Source organism: Phodopus roborovskii, unplaced genomic scaffold (assembly GCF_943737965.1).
Source record: "Phodopus roborovskii unplaced genomic scaffold, PHOROB, whole genome shotgun sequence".
Classification (NCBI taxonomy): domain Eukaryota; kingdom Metazoa; phylum Chordata; class Mammalia; order Rodentia; family Cricetidae; genus Phodopus; species Phodopus roborovskii.
In genome coordinates, this window is record NW_026126410.1 from 15,367,441 (window position 1) to 15,392,698 (window position 25,258).

Consider the following 25,258-nt stretch of genomic DNA (forward strand, 5'->3'; position numbering starts at 1 on the left):
TCCCTGTGGGTGAGGGGGGTGAATCGGATGGGAGAGTGGTGGAAGGGCATGAGAGTGAGGGAGAAGGAGTGAAGGAGAAAGAGTGAGGGAAGGAGGAAGAGGGAACTGGAATCAATATGTAAAATAAGGAAAAAAGTGAAAACTTACAATTATAATAAAGAAATAAAACAGCAGAGATCTTATGAAGTTCAAAAAACAAACAAACACAAACCGGAAATAAAAAAGAAATGAGGTTAGAATATGATTCTAAATATGACAGTATGCTTTGATAATATATAGGCTATATAATATTTTTGTGTGTGCGTAAAGACAGATTGACTCATAACTTACAATATGTAATAGTGTTATCTTTTTTGGTGTCCCTAAAATGAAGGAAGGGGTGACATCTATCTTACTGACTAACTGCTAGTAGGGCCCCTGTCAGAGACTTTCAGGTGTGGCTGTTTGTTCTGTAGCTAATTTCTCAAAATAATCTCTCTGATCTGTTTTTAATTGGTATCAAACATTTGACTTTGATAAATGTGACTTCTTTACAATCAAGAAGATCCAATTACCCTGTATAGATTTGCTAGAGGCTTCTGAAAAAAGCATTTTGCTAACATCAAATGTATCCCACAGTGATGCTGAGCTAATATCATTATCATCATCATTAAATGAAATGGAAGTTTACAAACTCTCAGTTAGCTATGCTTGCCCTTTTTGTCCTACATTGCATTCTCCCCTTTGCAGATTTCCTTTGAGCCTACTTTGGAGCTTTGCTGTAGAGATTTAGAAAACCAGGTCTGAAATTGGCCTAACTGACCAAAACCCTACCAATCACACTTACTACCCTGACCCCAGCCAAGTTCTTCACTTTCAGTTTCCTGACATACCAAACTGAAAGCAATAATGAAATTTTGTGATGATTTTCTGTAAATATAGTTGAAGCACTCAAAACAGTAATCAAACTTCTCAGTGATAATCATTATTATAAAATTTATTATAAGGTACTTAACTTCTAATTCTATTGCAATGACATTAATAAATTATTGAAAGTTGACTTATGGTATTGTTTTGTTTGTTTTGGTTTTTATATTTTTTATTTAAATTTGATACAAGCTTGCTTTACATTTCAGTCTGAGTTCCCCCCACTCCTGTCTTCCCCTGTTTTCCCCACCAACCCCCAACTCATCCCTTTTTTGCTCCACAGGGAGGGTGAGGCCTTCCATGGGGTGTCTTAAAGGTGTGTCATATCACTTGGAGCAAGGCCCAGGCCCTCACTGTGTGTCTAGGCTGAGAAAGTATTCCTCTATGTGGAATGGGCTTCCAAAATCCATTCATATTCTAAGGAGAAATATTGATCCACAATACCAGAGGCCCCATATAGTCCTTCTAACTAACACCCACATTCAGGGGATCTGAATCAGTCCTATGTTGCTTTCCCAATTATCAGACTGAATTCCATGAGCTCCTCGTTGTTCAGGTCAGTACTTTCTGCAGTTTTCTCCAGCCTGTTCTTGACCCCTTTGCTCATCACTCCTCCCTGTCTGCAACTGGATTCCAGGAGTTTGGCTCAGTGTTTAGCTGTGGGTGTCTGCTTCTGCTTCCATCACTTACTAGATGAAGGCTCTAGGTTAGTATATAAGTAGTCATCAATCTCATTATCAGGGAAGGGCATTTAAATTAGCCACTCCACTATTGCTTAGATTGTTATTTGGGGTCATCCTTTTATTTCTCTGGACATTAACCTAGTGTCAGATTTCTCTTAAAACCTATAATGGCACCCTTTATTATAGTATCTCTTTTCTTGATCTCCTCTATTCTTTCCCTGACTCCATCTTCCTCCTCCCTCATACCTCCTTCTCCTCCTCTTCTTCCCTCCTATTCCTCCTAACAACCTCTCCCCTCCCTGCATGTTCCAATTTTTCTTTGGAGATCTTGTCCCTTTCCTCTTTTCCAGTGGACCATTTATGCCTTTCTTAAGGTCCTTCTGGATTCCCAGTTTTTGTGAAAGTGTGAATTGCAGGTTAGTGATCCTTTGCTCTATGTCTAACATCCATATATGAATGAATACATACAGTGTTTGTCTTTTTTGTGACTTGGTTACCTTACTCAGGATGGTTTCTTCTAGTTCCATCCATTTGCATGTGATTTTCAAGATTCCACTGTTTTGTTTTGTTTTTCTGCTGTGTAGTACTCGATTTTGTAAATGTACCACATTTTCCATTTTGTAAATGTACCACATTTTCTCCTCTCATTCTTTAGTTAAGGGGATTTATGTTGTGTCCATCCAATAAAAAGTGGAGTATAAAACTAAATAGAGAATTCTCAACAGAGGAATCAAAATGGCTAAAAGGCAATCAGGAAAGTGTTCAACATCCTTAGCCATTATGGAAATGAAAATCAAAACAACTCTGAGATACCATCTTCCTCCTGTCTGAAAGGCTAAAATCAAAAAGTATGAAGACAGTTTATGCTAGAGAGGATGTGAAGAAAAGGCTACACTCCTTCACTGCTGGTGGGAGTACAAACTCTTAAAGCCATTTTGGAAATCAGTATGGCAGTTCCTCAGGAAAATGGAAATCTACCTACCTCAAGATCTACTAATTACACTCTTAGGCATATACTCAAAAGATACACATTTACACAAGAAGAACATCTGTTCAACTATGTTAATACCAGCATTGTTTATAATAGCCAGAACCTGGAGTTATAGTATTATTTGTAATAAAGTTATATAAGGTCTCAGAATTGAAATATGTTTCTAAAATTCTGCTTTTCTTAAATATGCAGATAAATTTTAAAAAATCATAATATCCTAATTAACTCCCACATTCAGGAGGTCGGCCCTATGCTGGTTTCCCAGCTATCAGAATGAGGTGCATGAGTTCCCCATTATTCAGGTCAGCTATTTCTTTGGGTTTCTGTAGCCTGGTATTGACCCCTTTGCTCATCACTACTCCCTCTCTGTAACTGGATTCCAAGAGTTCAGGTAGTTACTTTCTCAGCCCAGATACATGAGATATGATATGACAAATGATATGACAGACTTTGAAGAACCCCTATGGAAGGCTTCACCCTCCCTGGGGAGTAGAAATGGGATGGGCTGATGGAACATGCCATTCTGTAAATACGTTTCTCATACTGGTTAATGAATAAAGCACTGTGGGCCAATAGGAAAGCTAGATAGGCAGGACTAGGAGATGAGGAGAAAAGAGAAAGTAGTAAGGAGGAGTCAAGATGGGGAGAGAGCAGAACCCTCTGGTAAGATAAGACCACCACAGAACAGAAATGGGCTAATACTTAAGACAGAGCTACCCGATAAGAAACAAGTAACTGGCCAACAGCATTATATCAAATGCAGAGTCTCTGTGTGTTATTTGAGGCTGGTGTGTGGTGGTGGGGCAAGACCAGTGGCGGGTGGAAAAACCTTACTCCTTACAATTGTCTGGGGTTTGGTGGGAGTGATGGGGAGGACAGGAGGGTGAAAGAATGTGGATTGACATGTAAAACAGCTTTGTTTCAAATTTTAATAAAATAAAAAAAAATCATAACATCATGCACATTCAGAATTATTCCATTAGTATTGCATAGTAAGGACTGTACCAGTTTAAGACTTAGTAACATGAAATACTGCAAGTCAATCTATTCAACAGATCTTTTTCCCCCTCTACTTGTAATTTATCTGTTAAAATGTTGTCCTTTATACTGGCTCCAGTTTTCAAATAAAATTATAAAAAAATTCATTAAAGTCTTTTATTTTAATGTTTATTTATGATAGGCAATGCATCAACCTGTTTGACTTGTAAAGGTATAAAATGTGACTAGACTCTTATTTGTCTTTACATGAAGATATGTAACCAACAAAGATAGGGATGGCAATGTGTTAATTTTTCAGATGTGTATTTACAAATATTAAAAAATTATTATCTTATCTTCTTATACAAACTGGATGGCCATTATATGTATTCTTCTGTTTCTTAGTACAAAGCTGTACTTTGGTAATGAACTTCTTTATATAGTAAGTTAGGGGTTGTGAATTAGATACACTATTTTTATTTATTTATTTATTTTTATTTTACATATCGATCCCAGTCTCTCTCCCTCCCAATCCCTCCCCCCCCCCACTGCACAGGGAGGATGATACCTTCCAGAAGGGGTCAACAAAATCTGTCAAGTCATTTGGAGTAGGCACTAAGCCCTTCCTCCTGCCTCTAGGTTAAGGGAATAACCCTCCATGGGGAATATGTTCCCAAAGTCCTTTTGTGCACCAGGGATACATCCTGGTTCCACTGTCAGAGGTCAATTAGACTACCCAGGCCTACTAACTGAGACCCATGTTCAGTGGCTCTGAGTCAGTCCAATAATGGTTTCCCAGCTATCAGTCTGGGGGCTCATTGGCTCCTCCTTGTTTAAGTCAGCTGTCTCTATGTGTTTCTGTAGCCTGGTCTTGTCTTCCCTCTCTGCTTCTGGATTCCAGTCCAGCTCAGTGTTTAGCTGTGGGTGTCTACTTCTGTTTCCCTCAACTACTAGAGGACGGCTTTATGATGGTGGATTCACTCATGTGAATATTTGGTTTATGAGAAAAAGCAAGCACAGAACTGCATAGATGGGAAGGAACAGGGAGGAGATGGAGGAGTTAAAACCATGATCAAAATAGATTGTATGAAAAAGTCTATTTTCAGTTTTAAATAGGAAAAGAAGAAGAAGAGCATTAGTAGGATGTAGTTGTCCTTGGGAAAGAAAAATATACCTTTTGTAACAAGAAGGAAAAGTATTTGTTGTAACAGTGTCTAAAAAAATTATATGTTTCTTGTACTTTCAAAATATGGTAATACAATAGCTGAACTGAGTAGCATATTTTAGTGCCAGTCAGGTATTTATTGTGTTACAGCTCAGTTTGTGAATTATTTTTAAACAATAATTGTTGCTAAAGTAACATGAAAACAAAAGGTAAAACAAAACTTCACTCAAAATGCTCAAGTTTGCTAATACTTCACTATTTTATCTTTTAGCAAGTGTTCTTCCACTCTAGTCTATCCAAGAATTCTTTTTTGTTTGTTTGTTTTTTTAATTTAAATTTGAGTCAAGCTTGCTTTACATGTCAATCCCAGTTTCCACACCCTCCTAACCTCCCCTATTTACAACCCCCTTCCCATCCCTTTTCTGCTCCCCAGGGAGCAGACTTCCAGGTAGAGTCTTCAATAGTCTGACATAGCATTTGGAGCAGGACACAGGCCCTCCCCCATGTGTTTAGGCTGATGGAGTATCCCTCTATGTGGAATGTGTTCACAAAGTCCATATGTATACTAGGGATAAATACTGATTCACTACCAGAGGCCCCATAGCCTGCCCGATCCTCTTAACACCCACCTTCAGAGACTCTGTCCTGTGCTGGTTTCTTAGCTATCAGAATGTAGTTCATGAGCTCCCCATTGTTCAGGTCAGCTGTTTCTATGTATTTCTCCAGCCTGGTCTTGACTCCTTTACTTATCACTCCTCCCTCTCTGCAACTGGATTCCAGGAGTTTGGCTCAGTGTTTAGCTGTGGGTGTCTGCTTTGCTTCCATCAGTAACTAGTTGAAGGCTCTAGGATGGCATATAAGGTAATTGTCAATTTCATTATCAGGGAAGGGCATTTAAGTAGAATCTCTACTATTGCTTAGATTGTTAGTTAGGGTCATCTTTTTATTTCTCTGGACATTAACCTACTGTCAGATTTCTCTTAAAATCTATAATGGCTCCCTATATTATGGGATCTCTTTTCTTCATTGCCTCTATTCTTTCCCTGACTCAATCTTCTTGTTCCCTCATGCCTACCTATTCCCTCCTCTTCCTCTTAACTCCCCCTTGCTCATCCCCATGCTCCCAATTTGCTTAATTTGCTTGGGAGATGTTGTGCCTTTCCCCTTCTCCAGGGGACCATCTGTGGGCTGATATTTTGTCTTTTTAACTTTGTCCTTTGCCTTACAGAAGCTTCTCAGTTTCAGGAGGTCCCATTTATTAATTGTTGATCTCAGTGCCTGTGATACTGGTTTTATGTTAAGGAAGCAGTCTCTTATAATATATCATTCAAAGGTACCTCCCACTTTCTCTTCTAATAGGTTTAGTGTGGCTGGAGTTATGTTGAGGTCCTTGGTCCATTTGGACTTACGTTTTACGGCATGGCAATAGATATGGATCTATCTGTAGTCTTCTACAAGTCAGAATCCAGTTATGCCAGCATCATTTGTTGAAGATGCTTTATTTTTTTTTTCCATTATATACTTTTAGCTTCTTCGCCAAAAATCAGGTGTTTCTAGGTGTGTGGATTAAGATCAAGGTTTCAAATTCTATGCCATTTTTCTTCCTGTCTAATTTTGTGCCAATGCCAAGCTGTTTTCAGGACTATAGCTCTATGTAGATTTTATTCAGGGATGGTGATGCCTCCTGAAGTTCCTTTATTGTACAGGTTGTTTTGACTCTGCTGGATCTTTTGTTTTTCTATATAAAGTTGAGTATTATCCTTTTGAGGCATGTGAAGAATTTTGCTGGAATTACGATGGGGATTGCATTGAATCTGTAGATTGCTTTTGGCAAGATTGCCATTATTACTATGTTGGTCCTACCTATACAAGAGCATGAGAGATCTTTCCATTTTCTGTTATCTTCTATAATTTCTTTCTTTAGGTCTTTGATGTATCTAATTTTGGCCACCTGTATTAGAGATGAGTTCCATCTCATCTAATGAGACTTAAATCAAGTCAGTTATTACTTGTTTACTCCACAAGTTTTGTACCAACATTGTATTAGCACATGTTGCTGGCAGGTCAGCATTGGAAATCAAAGGGTTTGTAGCAAGGTTGTAAGTCACCTTTCACCTTTGGTAGAGTGCAGAGTACTTCCAGGACTGTCAATACCAATTAGTATGGGTGAAGGCTCTAGGTAGATATCACCTCAACTTCTCTATGTCCAATAGGTTGTGTATGTGTTGTCTTCAGGACTCAGGTCCTACCATCAGTTTGTAGAGAGAAACCATTGGCCTGTGTAATAAATAGCATGTGTGCTTTGGTGCCTTCAGGCCTCTTTGATCAACAACTCAATCAGATATAACCCATTCTTGGAACTAGAATCTACTTTTAATTGCAAGAAGTGTACAGAAGGGACTCAATTCTTTCCCTATTATTTGGATATTTCATTTAGATCACCTTCCTATATGTATTTATTTGGAGGATTCTACTATAATACTTTTCTATACAAACCCTCAGATGGGCCTCAGTTTTAGTTGTCTGATCCCATTTTCCCCTGATTACCCTTTGCTTTCCCTCCCTGTTTGAGCCTCCTGTTCCAGCCCCTACACTATAAGTATTTATACTATTTTCCCTTTCTAGGGAATTCATCCCTCTTCCTAATTTCTTACTCTGTAACTAACTAGTTTCTTACTCTATATTACTCTATATTTATTTGAGTTGTAACCTGCTTATAGAAGACTTGACAGTTAACATCAATGTGAAAGTGAATACCATATTTTTCTTTTGGAGTTTGGTTTACAACACTCAGGATAATTTGTTTCAGGTTGCTTCCATTTAGCGGTGAATTTTATTTTTTAAACACATGTTCTTGTGGTGATGATCTAATAAAATTTGCCTACAAATCAGAATGCAAAGCCAGCTACACTAGTTAACCACAGAGGCCAGGCAGTAGTAGCACATTCCTTTAATCCAAGGACTCAGGAAGCATGAGCAGATGGATCTCTCTGAGTTCAAGGCCACCCAGGGCTACATGAAAGTGAATCAGTCCAAAATAGAAAAAGAGCTCACACCTTTATCCCAGAACTAGAGAGGTATATGAGATAGGATCAGGGGCAATTAATCCCCAACCACTTGAGGTCAGGACCATCTCAGCCCTGGTAGAAGAGCTCTCTGAAAGCTTAACTGCTTTACTTTTCTAATATTCAGTTGGAACCCCAATATCTATCTCTGGGTGTTCATTATCCATGTTATGTGTTCATTATCAATTTATCAACAGACTTATAGACTGCTTCTGATTTCTGGCTACTATGGATAGAACAGCAATGAATGTGGATGCAAGTTGCTACAGTAGAATGAATTATCCTTCAGCTATATGCTCTTGAGTAGTGTAGCTTAATATTGAAGTAGATCCAGTTTCATTTTTCTGAGGAACTGCCACACTGATTTCCATAGTAGCTTTATAACTTGACACTCACAATTCTAACACTTATTCAACATCCTCACAATCATGAGCTGTGATTTGTTATGCAGATCTTAGCCATTCTGCCAGATATAAGATGAAATTTCAAAGTAGTTTTGATGTACATTTTCCTCATGGCTAAGGATGTTGAACATAATTTAAGAGCTTCTTAGGCATTTGAGTTTCCTCTTTGGAGATTTCTCTGTTTAGATTTGTACCCCATTTTTAAGTGGGTTATTTGTTTTCTTTTTCTTTCTTTTCCTTTCTTCTTTTTTTCCAAGACAGTGTTTCTCTTTGGCTTTGGAGCCTGGAACTCACTCTGCTGACCAGGCTGGCCTCAAACTCACAGAGATCCACTTGCCTTTACCTCCCAAGTTCTGGGACTAAAGATGTGGGCCACCAATTCCTAGGTTGGTTATTTGTTTTCTTGATGCCCACTTTTGACACATTATATATTTTGGATATTAGTCCTCTACTGAATGTGGACTTGGAAAAAAATCTTTTCAAATATTTAGGCTTCTGCTTTGTCTGAATGATGTTATCCTATTTTTCTATACATAAGATTTTCAATTTCATAGGGTTCCATTTATTAATGAATTATCATTCATTGGAAGTTGAATTTTGTAAAACATGCTAAGTATAGATTTCTTTGGATTCTTCTACATGCAGCCTTCTAGTTTGACCAGCATCTCTTTAGAAAGATATTTTCTTTACCCAGTATGCATTTCTAGCTTCTTTATAAAAATTAGGTTCCTTGGGTATGTGAATTTACATCTGAGACATCAATTTGATTCAATTGCACAATGTATGTGCTTTTATGTCAATACCATACTGATTTTATTACTATTTCTCTGTAGGACAATTTAAGGTCAGGATTGTAATAACTAGCAGTTTTGCTTTTTAAATCACTCAGAAATTTATCAAACATCCTCAGTTTGTCTGTGTGTGTCCATTCCCATATGAAGCTGAAGACTGTCCTTAAAGGGTCTGTGAAGAATTATGTTAATTTCATGAGGATTTCATTGAATCTGTAGATTGTGTTTGGTAGGATGACTACTGTTGGTATATTAATCCTATAGAGCCATGTGCATGGAAGATCTTTCATATCTGATAGCTTCTTCTATTTATATTTCATAAAACTTTATTATATAAGCCTTTTACTTCCTTTTTAGTGTATAAGCCTTTTACTTCCTTTTTGGTGTCACCACAAGATATTTTATACTTCTTTTTGAGGCTATTGTATGTAGGAAGGCTACTGGTTTTTGTGTAATAACTTTGTGCCTGGGACTTTGCCAAGAGTTTGTCAGTTATAGACTTTCCTGGATGAATTTTAGGGTCCCTATATATACAGTCATAGCATCTGCAAATAAAGTTATTTTGACTTTCTCCCTTCCTATCTGAATTCTCTTGATCTTCAGTTGTCTTGTTGCTCTAGCTGAGACTATATTAAGCAGGTATGTAGGGAGAGAAAGGTCACCTTTGCCTTGTTCCTCATTTTAATGTAATTTATTTTTTTTCTTCATTAAATTGATGTTGGCTGAAAGCATATCATTTGGGTACAGAATAAAACTAAGACCTCTCCTAGGAAAGCAGAGGGATATGAGGGAACAGAGGTGAAGAAGACAGAAGGGGCCAGTGAAATAAAGTGACCATAGAATTGATTCAGAGTAACAATGGCTTGTGCTTTTGCCAAGACTATTACACTAAAATAAGATGGCATAAGAGGCAGAGAGCTGCAGAGCATCAAAGGAAGGGGGAAAATAAAAAAAAAGGAGAGAACTAACTGGTAGTAACTCATCTACAGTGAAAGAGATGAAGGTCTTTTTAGCCAGATTCTCTCCACAGCATCTAAAATGTCTGTTTGCAGATATTCCCTGTTTGTAGGTGATAAACTTTGTATACTTGTTTTAAATATTAACAACACCAGTTATTATGTAATGAACAAAAATGGAGTACCTCAAATATAATAAAATTTCATGAGGAGGTAAAAGTTTTAATAAATGAGACTATTACCTTATATAGCTATAGTGTTTAAAATCATTTTGTTAGCATCAAATTGTTGTATTTAAATTCCAATATCATATAGTAAAATGCAAGCTGCATAAAAAGACAATATAATTCCAAATTATATTCTCACATAAGAAATTACTTTTAATTATTTGTGACTGGAATTGGGTGGCATGGGAGGGAGGGAGAGGTAACTGGGGTTGATATGTAAAATAAGAAAAAATAATAATAATAAAGAAAAAAAATAATCACAGAGGCCTTTAACTGTCATGCTTTTACCTCAAAAGGCACATCTCTAGAACAATCTAGAATAGTCTACTAGCCAAGTCAGAGACAATAATTTTAGGAATAAATGATTCATTTTACAAGGTTTTCTAAAACTTACCCTGTGAATATAACCTTTTAAAAATCTCTATATTTTTATTCTATACACTCAACCAATAGATGAAGATGAAATCAGCCAAATGTCAAATCCCTCACAAATAACATGCACAAATAACATAGAAGGCTAAAGCCAACTCTTTGGTATCAAAAAAAAGTTTAAATTATAAATATAGTCCATAAAGAGACTAGATTTTTTAATGTTCTTTTGCAAAGTTCCAGTTTTTTTATATGACTTGGTTTCTTCAAATTCTATAAAGCCTAACAAAGATCAAATGTTTACAGTTTTTATGAGTCTTAGTTTTATCAAAGACATTTGAATCTCTGTAAGACTGGATCCAATCATCTACATATCCATAAAGAGTATGTGTGTGACTATAGATGGGAGCAGCCAACCAGAAATGCTTTTATTTCTTAACTGCTAAATATGCAAGCAAGGATTTCCCAGGTTTGGAGGAACAGAAACACAAGTAGACCAAAGCAAAAGCATAAGGCAAAAGAGACATAGGGTAAAAGAGTCCTATGCTGCTACCCCAGTCAGAAATAATTGTGAAGACCCAAGTTTGGAGGACCAACTGAAACAGTGAGCCTTCTGGCTCTGGGTGTGGTTGTAAGCTTAGAGTGAACTATGAGTTTTGTGGGGAGGGGACCTCATGCCAGGCTACCATTTAATCTTATGGAGTTATTTGAATCTGTTTAGATCAGTGGTTCTCAACCTAGAGGTCACAACCACTTCTGGGGGTCAAATGACCTTTTCACGGGAGTTGCATATCGGATATCCTGCATATGAGGTATTTTAACTGCAATTTATAATAGGAACAAAATTGCAGTTATGAAGTAGAAACAAAAATTATGGTTGGGGTCACCACAATGTGAGGAACTGTATTAAGACTTGTAGCATTGGGAAGGTTGAGAACCACTAATTTAAGGTACAATTTCGTGCCAGCAGTGGCCATTTCAATTATGGAGCTCCAGTGAACCCCAGACCTTAGACTGTCAGGTAAGTGAAAGGTTCTGAGGGTTTTGGTGTAAACCTCTTAGAATCTTTGACCAGTTATGTAGAGTATCTCCTATGTCTCAAAATGACTCAACATACCAGGTAATAAAGGGTGTCTCCAACCTAATGGACAGTCCCAAGTGTAAAGACCTGCAGGAACAATGGAAGATTATCAGAGCTTCCAGCTGAATGAGTGCTGTCATTGTTATGATAAAGTGTGGGAAACCTTGCATGGGGGACAACTTTGTGTGGGAGCACTTGGCAGATTCAATGTTGGGCAGATGACTGGGGCAGAGGGACAAACATGCCAGGCAGAAAGAGCTTAAGTTTTATTAGAAGGGGGAAGGGGAGGAAAGAGAAGAGAGAAACACAGAGACAGAGAAGAGGGAGACGAGAAAAGTCCTGTCTGCCCAAGGAGAACTGCGGGAAAGAGAGGAGCAGGCAAGAGAGCTGGAAAAGAGAGCCGAAAGAGAGGAGAAGCAGAGAAAGAGGAGGAACAAGGAAAGAGAGAGAAGAAAGGAAGGAGCTGAAAAGAGAACTAGAAAATAGAGGATAGCAAAAAAGAAAGCAAGGAAAGGGAGCATAAGTGGGAAGAGGTCTTTCTTTTAAAGGGGTCCTTTGAACCTAGGCTGACCAGAGGGCTGCCTGGGTGCACTCTGCCAGGTGACAGGGGCAGGCCAGCATAATGACTAAATCCTTATAGTCATAGCCCCAGTAAGTCTTCTGCACCTTTGGCTGACCTGGCCTTACAGAAGACAGCACCACTGAGCTCCCAGATCTAACAAGGGCACCTGTGAATCAGGCCCAACAGGTTACCTTGTCCCAACATTTTGCTATGTTATCTGTGTGTGATTACAGCTTGGCCTCCTACCTAGGTCAGACAGTTAGGCAAGAGAGTAAGGTGAAAGAAAAAGGTCAGAGGCAGTCAGTGAAAAGAAGGCTTCCTGAGAGAAAATGGTTGCCATGAAGGGACATGGGGACCTCAAATATAATCTTAGAGATTCCTGCTAGAGGCAAAGGCTTCAGAACCCTTCCAAGGTTTAGCATCATATGTTAGGTTACTTAAGAAGTAACGGTAGGAAGAAAGGGAGGCTTGGTCTGACTTTAAGTGGGACCATGTCTCTTCACAGTGAGGGGGCATTTTGTCACCCAAGTGTGTGGATAACCAGAATGCCTATAGGCAAAGATGAGCCCCGTCCAAAAGCAGAAACTATTTCTGCATTCCACCAAGGGAACTGAGAAGTGGAGTGTTTCAGAAGGAAACTATCCAGTAATCCGTTAGTGTTTTTTTTTTTTTTTTTTTTTTTTTTTTTTTTTTTTTGCTATTATTAAATGCATATTTCTCTTTCTTTAGCCTGCAGTGACCTGGAATTCAGAGAAGTGGCAAACAGACTTCGCGACTGGTTCAAGGCCCTTCATGAGAGTGGAAGTCAAAATAAGAAGACCAAAGCACTGCTGAGGCCTGAGAGAAGTAGTAAGATATTTAAAATTGGATAAAGTTATTATCTTGAAGATGGTGACTTATACCAGTGAAACTCTCAGAATAAACACACTCATCAACTTTTACTCTTTACCTATATGATGAACAACATCCAGCTCATTGTTTCAAAGAACTTCTATGGTAGTATGTAAGAAAGTAAAATATAAAGCCTTTAGGTCAGCTCTGACTTAGGAATGAGGCTTGTGTCTTTATCGCATTGATGATCTATCAGAACTGAACAATAGAAATATTACTAGCCTTAGTGGTACATTGTTAAAACGTCAGAATTTTGGAGACTGTGGCAGTAGTAGGAGTTCGAGGCCCCATGGGCTACATAAGAGAGCACTTCAAAAATAAGAAAAGAAGAAGGAATAAAAGAGAGGAAGTCCAAAGCTCTATGTATAGCAGGATTTAAAACAAAAGGCTTTTGGTACTACTTAGTGATCATAAGTAAAGTCATCTGTTTAATTTTGTTCAGTGTTAAGCAAGTTCTTTAAAAGTCAGTTTCAGATAGAGTGCTTAGCTAGCATGGGTTTTAGCTTCTGCACCAGCCATTATTTCCATTACCACAATTTTTTAAGCCAAATTGGAGCAAGCTTTAATTATATGCTGGCCAGAATGATGGACTCTAGCTAGGTGCATTCCATGGTTCCCAAAAAATGAGGAGTCGCATTTTGCAGATCCTTATAAAGGCAAATTCATAAGATTCAATCAATGATACGCATATATCCTGATTAATTCCTGTCTACAAAGATCCTGCCTTTATCCAGTCATGGGCAAGCATATATCTTAACATATGTCTTGGCTTCTTACCTTCCTCATACATGTGATCGAGCACATCTAGTGTAGTTGGGTCAAACAGATTTGTTTAAAGTAGTGAAATTTCACATGTGGCTTGTTATCGTCAATAAACAATAGCATATCAGGAAGTATCTGTCTTGGTCAAGGGAATTGTAGGGTTTTTTTCCTTTTCTTTTTCTTTTTTTTTTTCTTAAGAATCTCTTAGGCACAATAACTAAAATGTAACATTGGCTCTTGGGAAAACAAAAACAAAAACAAAAATAAAATGATATGGGAACTGACAATAGAAACTAGATATTGCTATGAACAACCGAATATTTCTGTAGCTTAGCTGGCAAAGAATTTCCCAAAATGTGACCCTACTTAGAATCATCAATATGCAGTTTCTGTTGATGACAGCAATGTCACACAGTTATCAGTAATGTTTTCATTTTTCAAAGAATATCTTTCTTAACTTTTTCTCTTTAAGCCATTTTTTTTCACAACCCCAACCTCTAAGATTATTTAATACATGTGAAAAATTAAAATCATCCATGGAAATAATTTTTTTCACTGTGTGAATGTGTATACATACAAGTTATAGTATTTACCAACACTGTAGGAGAGTTGCTGATATTTGTCTTTGTCTATTATAAACCTTTGGTTTTCTGTCATCTTTCTGTCTGAATTTACTTCATAGTGATAGCAAATCAGTGTATCTACTTCATTACACTGAAGAAAATGTCTGTCTTGGGGAAGATTGCCTTGAACCATACATTGCATAGTAATTATTTTAATGTATGAATAGGGATCTTCTAAGTATACATGCTTCAACTGAGCACATTTTCAAAATGCTTGTGAATGAGTTCAGACCAGTCCCTCTCCTAAATCTGGAGACACACCAAAGGAGAATTGGAGCACACAGCAAGGTGCCTGCTTTATTAATTAGCTTCATAAGTGCTATTTTCATTCAGGACATGTCCTGAGACCTGGTGAATAAGATCATTCATTAAATTGCAGGAAGTTTCTCTAGAGTTGAGTATCTGCCAAAGAAAGGAGAAAAAAAATGGAGTGCACAGAATCACTTAAGAAGTCAATGGAGGACACATTTATAAAGAATGTTCTCTTTGCAAATCAAAGACCAAAGCTTTCCTCCAGAGGACTTTGGCTTCTTCACAGTTCTGAATCATGACAATCCTAGTGTCCTCTTCTCAATTTGTTAATCAGTTTTGAAAAATCAGCTGTCTCCTGTCTGTTGATCTTGCAATTTGAACTACATCTCTTGATTTCTCCTTTTTCCCCCTTTTTAAAATTTAAATTAGAAACAACCTTATTTTATATATCAATACCAGTTCCCTCTCCTTCCCATCCTCCCATTCCCCCCCCACCAACCTTCATCCTATCCCTCTTCTGCTCCATAGAAAGGATGAGACCCTTCATGGGGAAGCATCAAAGTCTGTCATCATTTGGAGCAGGGCCCAGGCCCTCCCTCATGTGTCTAGGCTGATAGAGTATCCCTGTATGGGGAATAGATTTCCAAAGTCCATTCATGCACTAGGGATAAATACTGGTCCACTACCACAGACCCAGAAGTCTGCCCAAGCCTCCTAACACCCATGTTCAGGTAGCCTGGTTCCCCCCATGCTGGTTTTTAAGCTCTCACTCTGGAGTCCATGAGTTCCCCCTTGTTTATTTAGGTCAGCTGTTTCTGTGGGATTTCTCAGGCTGGTTTTGACGCATTTGCTCATCACTCCTTGATCTCTAATGGATTTCAGGAATTTGACTGAGTGTTTAGCTGTGGGTCTCTGCTTCTGCTTCCATCAGTTTCTGGATGAAGGCTCTAGGATGGCAAATACGGTAGCATCAATCTCATTATTGGGGAAGGGCATTTAAGGCAGCCGCTTCACTATTGCTTAGAGTCTTAGTTGTGGTCATCCTTTTATTTCTCTGGACATTAACCTAGTGCCAGATTACTCTTTAAGTCCATAATGGCTCTTCTATTAAGGTATCTCTTTTTTTGCTGTCCTCTATTCTTCCCCAACTCAATCTTCCTGGTCCCTCAGAACTTCAGTCCTGGAGTAATAGGCAAGAGGCACTGGCTCCAGGTCCTAGCCCATCTAGGTTTAAGGTTTTTACATTTCTTTGATAATATTAATCTATTTAAACATTGTATCATTACCTTTTCAGTTATACTACAGTAAACTAAATGCATTTAAAATTTAAAACATGGAATTTGGCTTGATTTAGACATTTTAATATAAAAATGAGCAGTATTTAGGTATTATGGTCTGTTAATAATTGATTAGGAGGTTAAAATAAAGTCTAAAAATATTCTGGAAGATTCTTATTATTTTAGGTATTTTACACAGAAAACAAGAAAAACTGAAATTATAATATCTTTTGACAGGAGAAAAAATCTTATACTCTTTTTGTCATTTTAAGTGACAGAAAAATTTAATTTTAGTTTTGTAGCAAGATAATATTTCATTTTGTTGTTATATATATATATGTATGTATACACACACAAACACACACACACACACACACACACATATATATATATATACATATATATATAGTGAATCCTTAAATATCATGATCAAGCATCATTCACCAAGAAGAAGGTTTTAGCAATCTTTTTTAAACATGTCATGCATTTTAATTTTGTTTTATATGTTTTGGAGGAATATGTCATTTTCTTATAGTACAAATGATTTCTTTACCAAAATAATGTCATATACCTTGTATAAAGTTATTTTTCTGGAAGACTCATACTTGCATAAAATTTTAATTTCAGTTTTTTCCCCATTTTATAGAGAGACATATGATGTCGATAATTATAAAGTATTAGGCATCAGCAATTTCAGGATATTTTGTGTAAAAAAATGTATATTTTTTATAGTCATATGCTTCTTTGCAGTATGTTTCTTTAATGTGGTGAAATAAACATATTTATTAATGAAGCCTAGTGGCATGCTCTAGGCCATAAAAGAGAGGTAAAATATGGACATTTAAATGAATGCTTTTGTAATTTGTCAATTAAGAAATAGCAGATAGTTGGCTAGGTAGTATAAGAATATAATTTCAACTTAATAAGAACCTTAGAATTTATTTGACGTTAGTTTAATAAATGTAACTATGGTTGGAATAAACTTTATCTTTCATTTGGATAACAATTATATAATTATAAACATCTAGAAAATTCTATTTTGATGAATTTGATCAGTCCTTTTAAATATTCTTTAAAAAATTAAATGTCAAATCAGCTGCAACATATACTAACAATGAATGTATGCTGTTCATTCTAAATCTATAACTGTTTTTAATTAAATAATAATAACTAGTCTCCTCTGCCAACATTGATTTAAATTATATACTCTGAATTTTTAAAATCTTTGGATTATTGTTCTCAAGAAAAATTGAAAGTAATAATTTTATCCTAACTTTAAAAACTGAAAGCTGTAATTTATGTATGTACTTTATATAGTATAAGTTTACATGTGTACATATTTGTAGTGCAACTTTCCTTAAGAGATGTTATTTAATTTGCTATAATCATAATCATATAAAAACCCCACTAATATAGCTAAAAGATATGTAAAACAACATTTTGCTATCACAACCAGGAGATCTCTATCTGTTGATAGTTTTGTCTCAGCTAGACCCTGTTGAAGTTGCATTCTGCTGAAACATCTGGTACATTAGAGCCATGTTATGAAGGTTTGAATGGGGAGAAATTAAAAAACAGTAGACTAAGCCTTTCAATGGAGGCAATGTCAAGATGGTACAATAACCAAGGAGTAGCAATGTTATCGCACACAACTCTTAGATCCACAAAGTTAAGACACATATTGGAAATGTATAACCTGTTTTAGAACAAGAAAATAAGCAAGATCAGAAAAATCATTTGTATATTTTTAAGAAATCAGTGCCATTGAAAATTAACTCAGTGTTTCTAAGTTGCTCCATGGGAAAGTCCATTTAGGGTAAAACCCATCAAAGTCTCCAACTGGTAGAAATGCATATTCACTTTAAAGAACAGAGTCTGAACTGAGAATATTGCTAAAATGTTTTCTCCTCAAAATGGCCACACAGGGAATGCTTTCACAGAATCGCTTTGTTCAGACCACTACAGTTGTGATGAGAGGAAACCAGACTAGATATTGAGCTATTAAGAGAACATTAATACATTATCTGCAAGGTGCTGGCTGTGCAGATATACAATGTAAGGGTTACAAGATAGTGTAGCCTTTCATGGATGCTCCAAACAGGGGAAGCCAGAGTTGAATTACAAGGTAGTAGTCCCTAGAAAGAGGCCCTGAGAAGCCATTCTATGAACATGACATCTATGCTTCACTCAAGTTGCCAGGATGTTGGAATTTCCAGGGCCCAGGAAAACAGTAGGAATGGTGAGAGTCAGACCATACAGGGCTATCTATATTTAAGATGACAGAACTCGAGCCCATATGAACCCTCACAATTCTCAGATGCAGATATAGAGCTGCTGACTTTGGCATTTCCTTGCTGGGTTTTAGTCTTCCGTGTAGTCTTTGTTTGCTTTCCTCCTATTCCTTATTTTGGAATAGTAATGTCAATCCTGTTCCACTGTATGTTTGATGTAGATACATGCAACCATATGTTAACTCTTAGTCAAGAGTTACCCTTGAGACAAGGGAGAGACTTTGACTAAGAACTTTTGAACAGTCTTAAAACTGATAATAAATATGTAGACTTTTGAACAGACTAAACACATTTTACATTAGGAGCCCTTTGGTGGAAACAGTAGAAAATGTATCATTTAAAAGTGATATATTTGGCTATGAAGGTGATAAGAGATGGACTTATGGTTAATTTTTATTTTTTAACTATTATTTATTTATTTTACATATCAATACCTGTTCCTTTTCCATCTCTCCCTCCCTCCCATACCCCCTGACCACCCTCTCATCCCATCCCCCTCCAGCATCCCACAGGGAGGGTGATTCCTTCCAGGAGGGGCCAACAAGAGACCTACAAGACTGACTCTAACTAACAATTTGAGTAACAGTGTTTAAGATTTACTATATGTTAGCCTGGATTTAAAACCACCTGTGAGACACACCACTATGGGAATATTTTACTTAGAAGAGAAAGTCACACCTTGAATGTGGATAACACCATCCCATTGACTAAGCTCTGAACAAAATAAAAAGAAGAAAGATAGGGGAGCAGAGAATCTGTGTTTATCTCTGATTCCTGATTGTGGCCACAATTTGAAAAATTCATCATCTTGAAACTTGTTAGAAGTACTTTTAGGTACTATGATTTCCTTGCTATAATGGACTATACCCTCAATCAACAAGCAAAAACACACCCTTTCTTCCCCTGCTTTTGGCAGATGCTTTCACACAGCAAAAGAAAAGTAACCAACACAATCAATGGTATCCAGTAGAAGAAAGACACAACTCTATCAGAAACAGGACAGAAGTAAAGTCATGTGCTGAGCCTCAATTTTCAAAATGTTTGATTCCCTTTAAGTATCATAACACTCTGAATATGAAATGTGGTTGCATGAAGAATGGAGAAGTTTGCTATCAATCAACATTGCTGAGTGTGTTACTTCTGTTACACGTCTAATTTTTATGATATAATTTTGAAACAGATGATAACAGATTTTTCCATTGAGAAAATAGTAATCTGATGTTTAGTTGAACACATCTTATCATAACCTTGACATATATTTTGTAAACCAATGGAGAACAGGAGTACTCTGTTTGTATATTGGTTTACATCAACATAATGTCAATACTGTGATAACTTTTTAGTTTCTTACAATTTTCATGTAGAGAAATGCTTAATGTATTTGTATTGTTTAATATATATTATTTCAATCACAAAAATAATATTTTTAGAATGGCAATAGGATACTAAAAACACCTAGACATTATAATTGTCAGCTGAAGGAAATAGAGTTACTTTTTATTGTATTATGATTTTAAGGATAATGTTAGTTTGAGGCCTTTTTAACTTGTGTTTGATTTATATGCCAGCATATTCTTTTATTCTTTAAGATAGAAGAATTTATAGCACAAGAACTATGCCGAGAATCTTTCTAAAAGGCTATAATAGAGTTTGTTTAGTACTATGAAAGGATTATGTCATTAATGTCCTTTATATCAACTTGTAAAGCATGGTAGAGATGAACATCATATGCAAAGTTCTCAGATAAAGAGCCTTTCCCTCAGAATTGGATGATGTCTTACATCGTGTCTTAGACACCAAATGTTCTTCACAGTGAGAGAAAATGATCGAATTACTTCAGCCCCCAGGGTATATGAAGGCATTCTAATTTCTTACCAAGATATGGCTCACTTTGTGGCATGCTGTCCTCACATTGAGAAGAAGATTGAATTTGGAATTACATGGCTTAAAAATAATACCCCTTTTTAATGAAATAGGGGCCTTCAAGGTATAACAGGGAAATGCATCAACTGAAAACAAAGATCTAAAGTTAGGAGATAAAATTTCTTTTCTCATTTAAAGTAATAAAATGAAACAACCATATCATTGCTTATTTTTGTGTTTCTAATTATTGAAACATCTGGCAGTTACTTGTTTTATTAGGAAGATGTAACTATCTCTATATTGAGATTTATTTATGTACCATAGCACTACTAAAGTATTTTCCTAAAATAGTGATGCTGTGATTTTGATCAAATAAATTTTAATAAAGTTCCCCTATGTATTTTAATAAATAATTATAAATTATATATAGATGTAAGTTATTTAATGCAATAAAGCTATTACATTACATTATTCCTCCCGAATGGCCCCATTAAGAATACTACTTACCAAACAGTGGGAACTAACATGAGCTCCAGCAAATTTGAAATCCATGAGAAGATTTCTAATCATGATGGATTTCTAATTAATGGATACATGAAAATTTGTCAGTTGTATTATTTTTAAGAAAAAAGATACTTTTCATTGTAAGTAAAACAGTTTTTTTTTTTAAGGATAATTTTAAATAAGAATCTGAACCTAATGCAGCCCAACAATGGCTAAAAATATCATCCCAAATTATCCATCATCTCTAACAGTTTGGAGAATGGAAATCTAAAACAACTTTGAATGTCATCTTACACCAGTCATAATGGCAAAGATGAACATAGAAAACTATTGCTTCACAAAAAAGTACTGAATATTTGATCAGTATGTATCTTGAAATATTCAAGAATTAATACTCAAAACAAAGAGAAATGTATAAATTAAATGTAAACAATGTAGCAAAATCATAATGAGTTTTGATAGTTTAATGTATTGAATTGCAATGTAAATGTCTGATAATTAGTATATCTGATATGTGACCCTGTGGGTAATGATCCACAGGCTGAGAACAGCTGCTATACAGAAACATGAACTTTGTTTCCAGCTGCTTTTAAAAATTCCATTTTTTTTATTTGTTTAAGTAAATTTAACTACAATATGTCAATTTTATTTGTATTTATTTGCTTGATATTTGCCAAGTTTTATATTCTATAAAATTCTTCTGTCTTTTATTAGATACATTTTATTAGTTGTACCGAAATCTTCATTGTTCCCTTAACCATCTCGTCTATCACATGCTTTTTCTTCTAACTCTGTCCATTTAATTATTTCTGTATTAGTCTGTTTGGAGATGGTCCATAGCTTTTTTGAAGTCTTTGCTTTGTCCCTTTTCCCTAGTTTTTTCTCTCAGAGACTCTGCCCTTAGTCAATGTCTGAGCCCTTTATAGTTCTACACACAAGACAGTCTCCCAAGTTTTTCTTTTGCTTTTTTTTATTTTTTAGATTTAAAAATTTTTTATCTCAAAAACAAATTTATTAAAAATAAAACACCATGAAAATAAAATGTCTTCAAATCTATAAAGTAACAAGTATAACATTCCATAATAGCAGGTCAACAAAAACATTTTCTTCAGCTTCTTTTCTATTTCTTTTTTCAGAAGTAATATTTTCTTTTTTTTTATCCCATCAATTTTATTTTCATTTTTATTTTACATATAGATCCCAGTTCCCTCTCCCTCCTTCCCCTCCTCTTACCCTCCCTCCCTCTTTCCCTCTCCCCCCCCCACATGCACCCTGACCACCCTCCCCTCCCACTCCACCTCTACTCCACATATATGGTGATGCCATCCAGGAGTGGTCATCTAAATCAGTCAAGTCATTTGAAGTAAGGACTAGGACTTCTCTTCTGTCTCTAAGTTAAGGGAGTATCCCTCCATGCAGAAGTACATTCAAGGTCCATTTTTGCACCAGGAATACATCCTGGTTCTACTGTATGAGGTCCCTTATACTGCTCAGGCCTTCTAGCTGAGACTCATGTTCAGGGGCTCTGAGTCAGTCCCATGCTGGATTCCCAGCCATCAGTCTGGGGGGCCCATTAGCTCCTCCTTGTTCAGGTCAGTTGTCTCTATGTGTATCTGAAGCATGGTCTTGTCCTCCCACTCTGCATCTGGATTCTAGTTTGGCTCAGTGTTTAGTTGTGAGTGTTTGCTTCTGTTCCCAACAGGAACTAGATGAGGGCTCCATGATGGTGGATAAGTTAGTCATTGATCTCATTATCAGGAAAGACCATTTATGTGAGCCTTTCCACTGTTGTTCAAATTGTTAGTTGGTGTCAGTCTTGTAAGCCTCTGAACATTTCTTTAGGTGGAGTTTTCTCTTCAATCCTATAATGGCTCCCTGTAGTATGCTCTCTCTCTCTCTCTCTCTCTCTCTCTCTCTCTCTCTCTCTCTCTCTCTCAACCTCTCTCTCCCTCCCCCGTCTCTTTTCTGTCCTCTATTCCTCCCCTGACTCAATCTTCCTAGTCCCACGTGCTTTCCACTCCTCCCCTTCTCTTCTCCTAGTTCCCTTTCCACTCACTGCCTCCTCACTCTCCCCCCACTCTGTAAGGGATCTTATATGAATCTCTTAGAATCTACCTTGTATCCTAGTGCCTCTGGTGGTATGAATTATAGGCTGGAAATCCTCTAGGTCTAAAATCTATATATGAGCAAGTATATACCATGTTCCTCTTTTTGTGATTGGGCTATCTCATTCAGGATGGTTTCTTCTAGTGCCATCCACTTGCCTGCGAATTTCAAGATTCCATTGTATTTTTTCCACAGAGTAGTATTCCATTGTGTAGATGTGCCACATTTTCTTGATCCATTCTTCAGTTGAGGGGCATCTAGGTTGCTTACAGGTTCTTGCTATTACAAATAGTGCTGCTATGACCATAGTTGAGCACATGTCTTTGTTGCATGGATGTAGATCATTTGGGTATATGCCTAAGAGGGGGATTGCCGGGTCCTGTGGTAAACTAATTCCCATTTTCCTGAGGAACCGCCATACTGATCTCCAAAATGGACTGTACAAGTTTGCACTCCCATCAGCAATAGAGGAGTGTTCCCCTTTCTCCAAATCCTCTCCAGCATAAATTGTCATTGGTGTTTCTAATTTTAGCCATTCTGGCAGGAGTAAGATGGTATCTCAAACTTGTTTTGGTTTGCATTTCCCTGATAGCTAAGGATATTGAACACTTTCTTAAGTGTCTTTCAGCCTTTTTGATGTCCTCTATTGAGAATTCTTTCTGAAGTTCTGTACCCCATTTTTACATATGGTTATTTGGTGTTTTGTTGACTAGTTTCTTGAGTTCTTTGTATATTTTGGAGATCAGCCCTTTGTCAGATGTAGGATTGGTGAAAATCTTTTCTCAGTCTGTGTGCTGCCGTTTGGTTTGTCAATTGTGTCCTTTGCCTTAAAGAAGCTTCTCAGTTTGAGGAGGTCCCATTTAATAATTGTCAATCTCAGTGTCTGTGCTACTGGAGTTATGTTCAGGAAGCAGTCTCCTATACCAATTTGTTCAAGGGTACCTCCCACTTTCTCTTCTAAGAGAAGTGGCTGGATTTATGTTTAGGTCTTTGATCCACCAAGATTTTCTTAGTGATAGAATCATTTCATTTTTTAACCTGTTCTCTGAATGAAAGCAAGTGGCATGATGTTCATCTCTTTACAAAGAAATTAAGGAATTCCATGGGAGATAAAAAGACAGTTGGATGTACCTTTATCTTTTTTCCATGCCTACCTTTGATTCTCAGTTTACTTTTTCTCTGTTCTGCCTTGCCTTCCTTCAGATGTTTAGATGAGCCCTGTGGAAAAATATCTGTAAAAGGGAATGAAGCTACTTGTTCTTGTGCTAACCTTCCTCAGCCTTTACCAACTCATGAAGAACTTTAATTAGATTCTTCTTATTTACTTGTATGGCATTTCTTATCTCATATAAGCAAGTTCTTACATCCTATTTCCAGTTGGAGGAACAATATGTGTGTGTGTGTGTGTGTGTGTGTGTGTGTGTGTGTATAAACACATACATATATATATGTATGTATATATGTATACATATATGTATATATTGAGTGTAATATTGCAATGGTTCAAATCACTGGCAACATTGATGAAAAATAGGACTGATGGCTTCTCTGAGGTTTGTGGATGACCCATGTCTAATACTACACAGCTTGGGTACAACCAAGTGCTGCCATTTTGTGAACCCTACTTCCCTCAAGTGACCTTGGTGCTTTCTTTACAGCACTTTGGTAATTGTAAACATCACCACAAAAGAAGGTAAAGTCAGAATGAGAAATATTGCATCATAGCTATTTGCTCACTTGTTAACAGTTTGTGTAAAATGTTACTCAATAATACAGTGCAAATTATGATTATCTAGTAAGTATCAGAAAAGTTTAAACTATAACTAGCATAAGTAGCATATAATTGCAATGTCATATTCCATTGAATGACCACTAACTAGTAGCAAATGTTATCTGGTTAATTAATCCTAAAAACTAGAGATACTTATTTTTATACCTGATATACTTTTAAGCAAATTTCCCAAGTTGAAGTTAAAATATTGCTTTTATGCCTAGCCACTTCTTGTCCATTATGTTGATTTATTTTATTTTCTGACAATGGTTTTTTTGCATACTAAGCTAATCATGTTCTATTTGCATGTAGGATTTGATACCAGTATTTTGCCAATTTGCAAGGATTCACTTGGCTGGATGTTTAATAGACTTGATACAAACTACGACCTTCTATTAGACCAGTCAGAGCTTGGAAGCATATATCTTGATAAGAATGAACAGTGCACAAAGGCGTTCTTCAATTCTTGTGACACTTACAAGGACAGTTTGATATCTAACAATGAATGGTGCTACTGCTTCCAGAGACAGCAAGGTAAAAGTGAGGTTACTATGGTAGAATTACTTGACATGCATTTTAAATTTCATTTAAATATTAACACCACCCAATCTTCACTAATTTTAGTACTTTTTTCTAATTTGAATATTTAATGAAAGAACAAATAAGAAACATATTGAACAAAACAATTGTGCTAATGATACAAATATTCTAAGATCGAAATTGTAATTAATGTTTTATAT

General features: G+C 36.5%; 1 protein-coding gene across 1 annotated transcript in view; it reads left to right on the forward strand.

Annotated features, from left to right (window-relative positions):
- Positions 1–25,258, forward strand: part of Spock3 (SPARC (osteonectin), cwcv and kazal like domains proteoglycan 3) — a 382,391-nt gene that overhangs the window by 348,255 nt on the left and 8,878 nt on the right. Inside the window, exons 7-8 of the mRNA XM_051182485.1 lie at positions 12,908–13,027; positions 24,831–25,052. Of these exons, the coding sequence (XP_051038442.1) occupies positions 12,908–13,027; positions 24,831–25,052 (342 nt within the window). The remainder of the gene's footprint in view (positions 1–12,907; positions 13,028–24,830; positions 25,053–25,258) is intronic.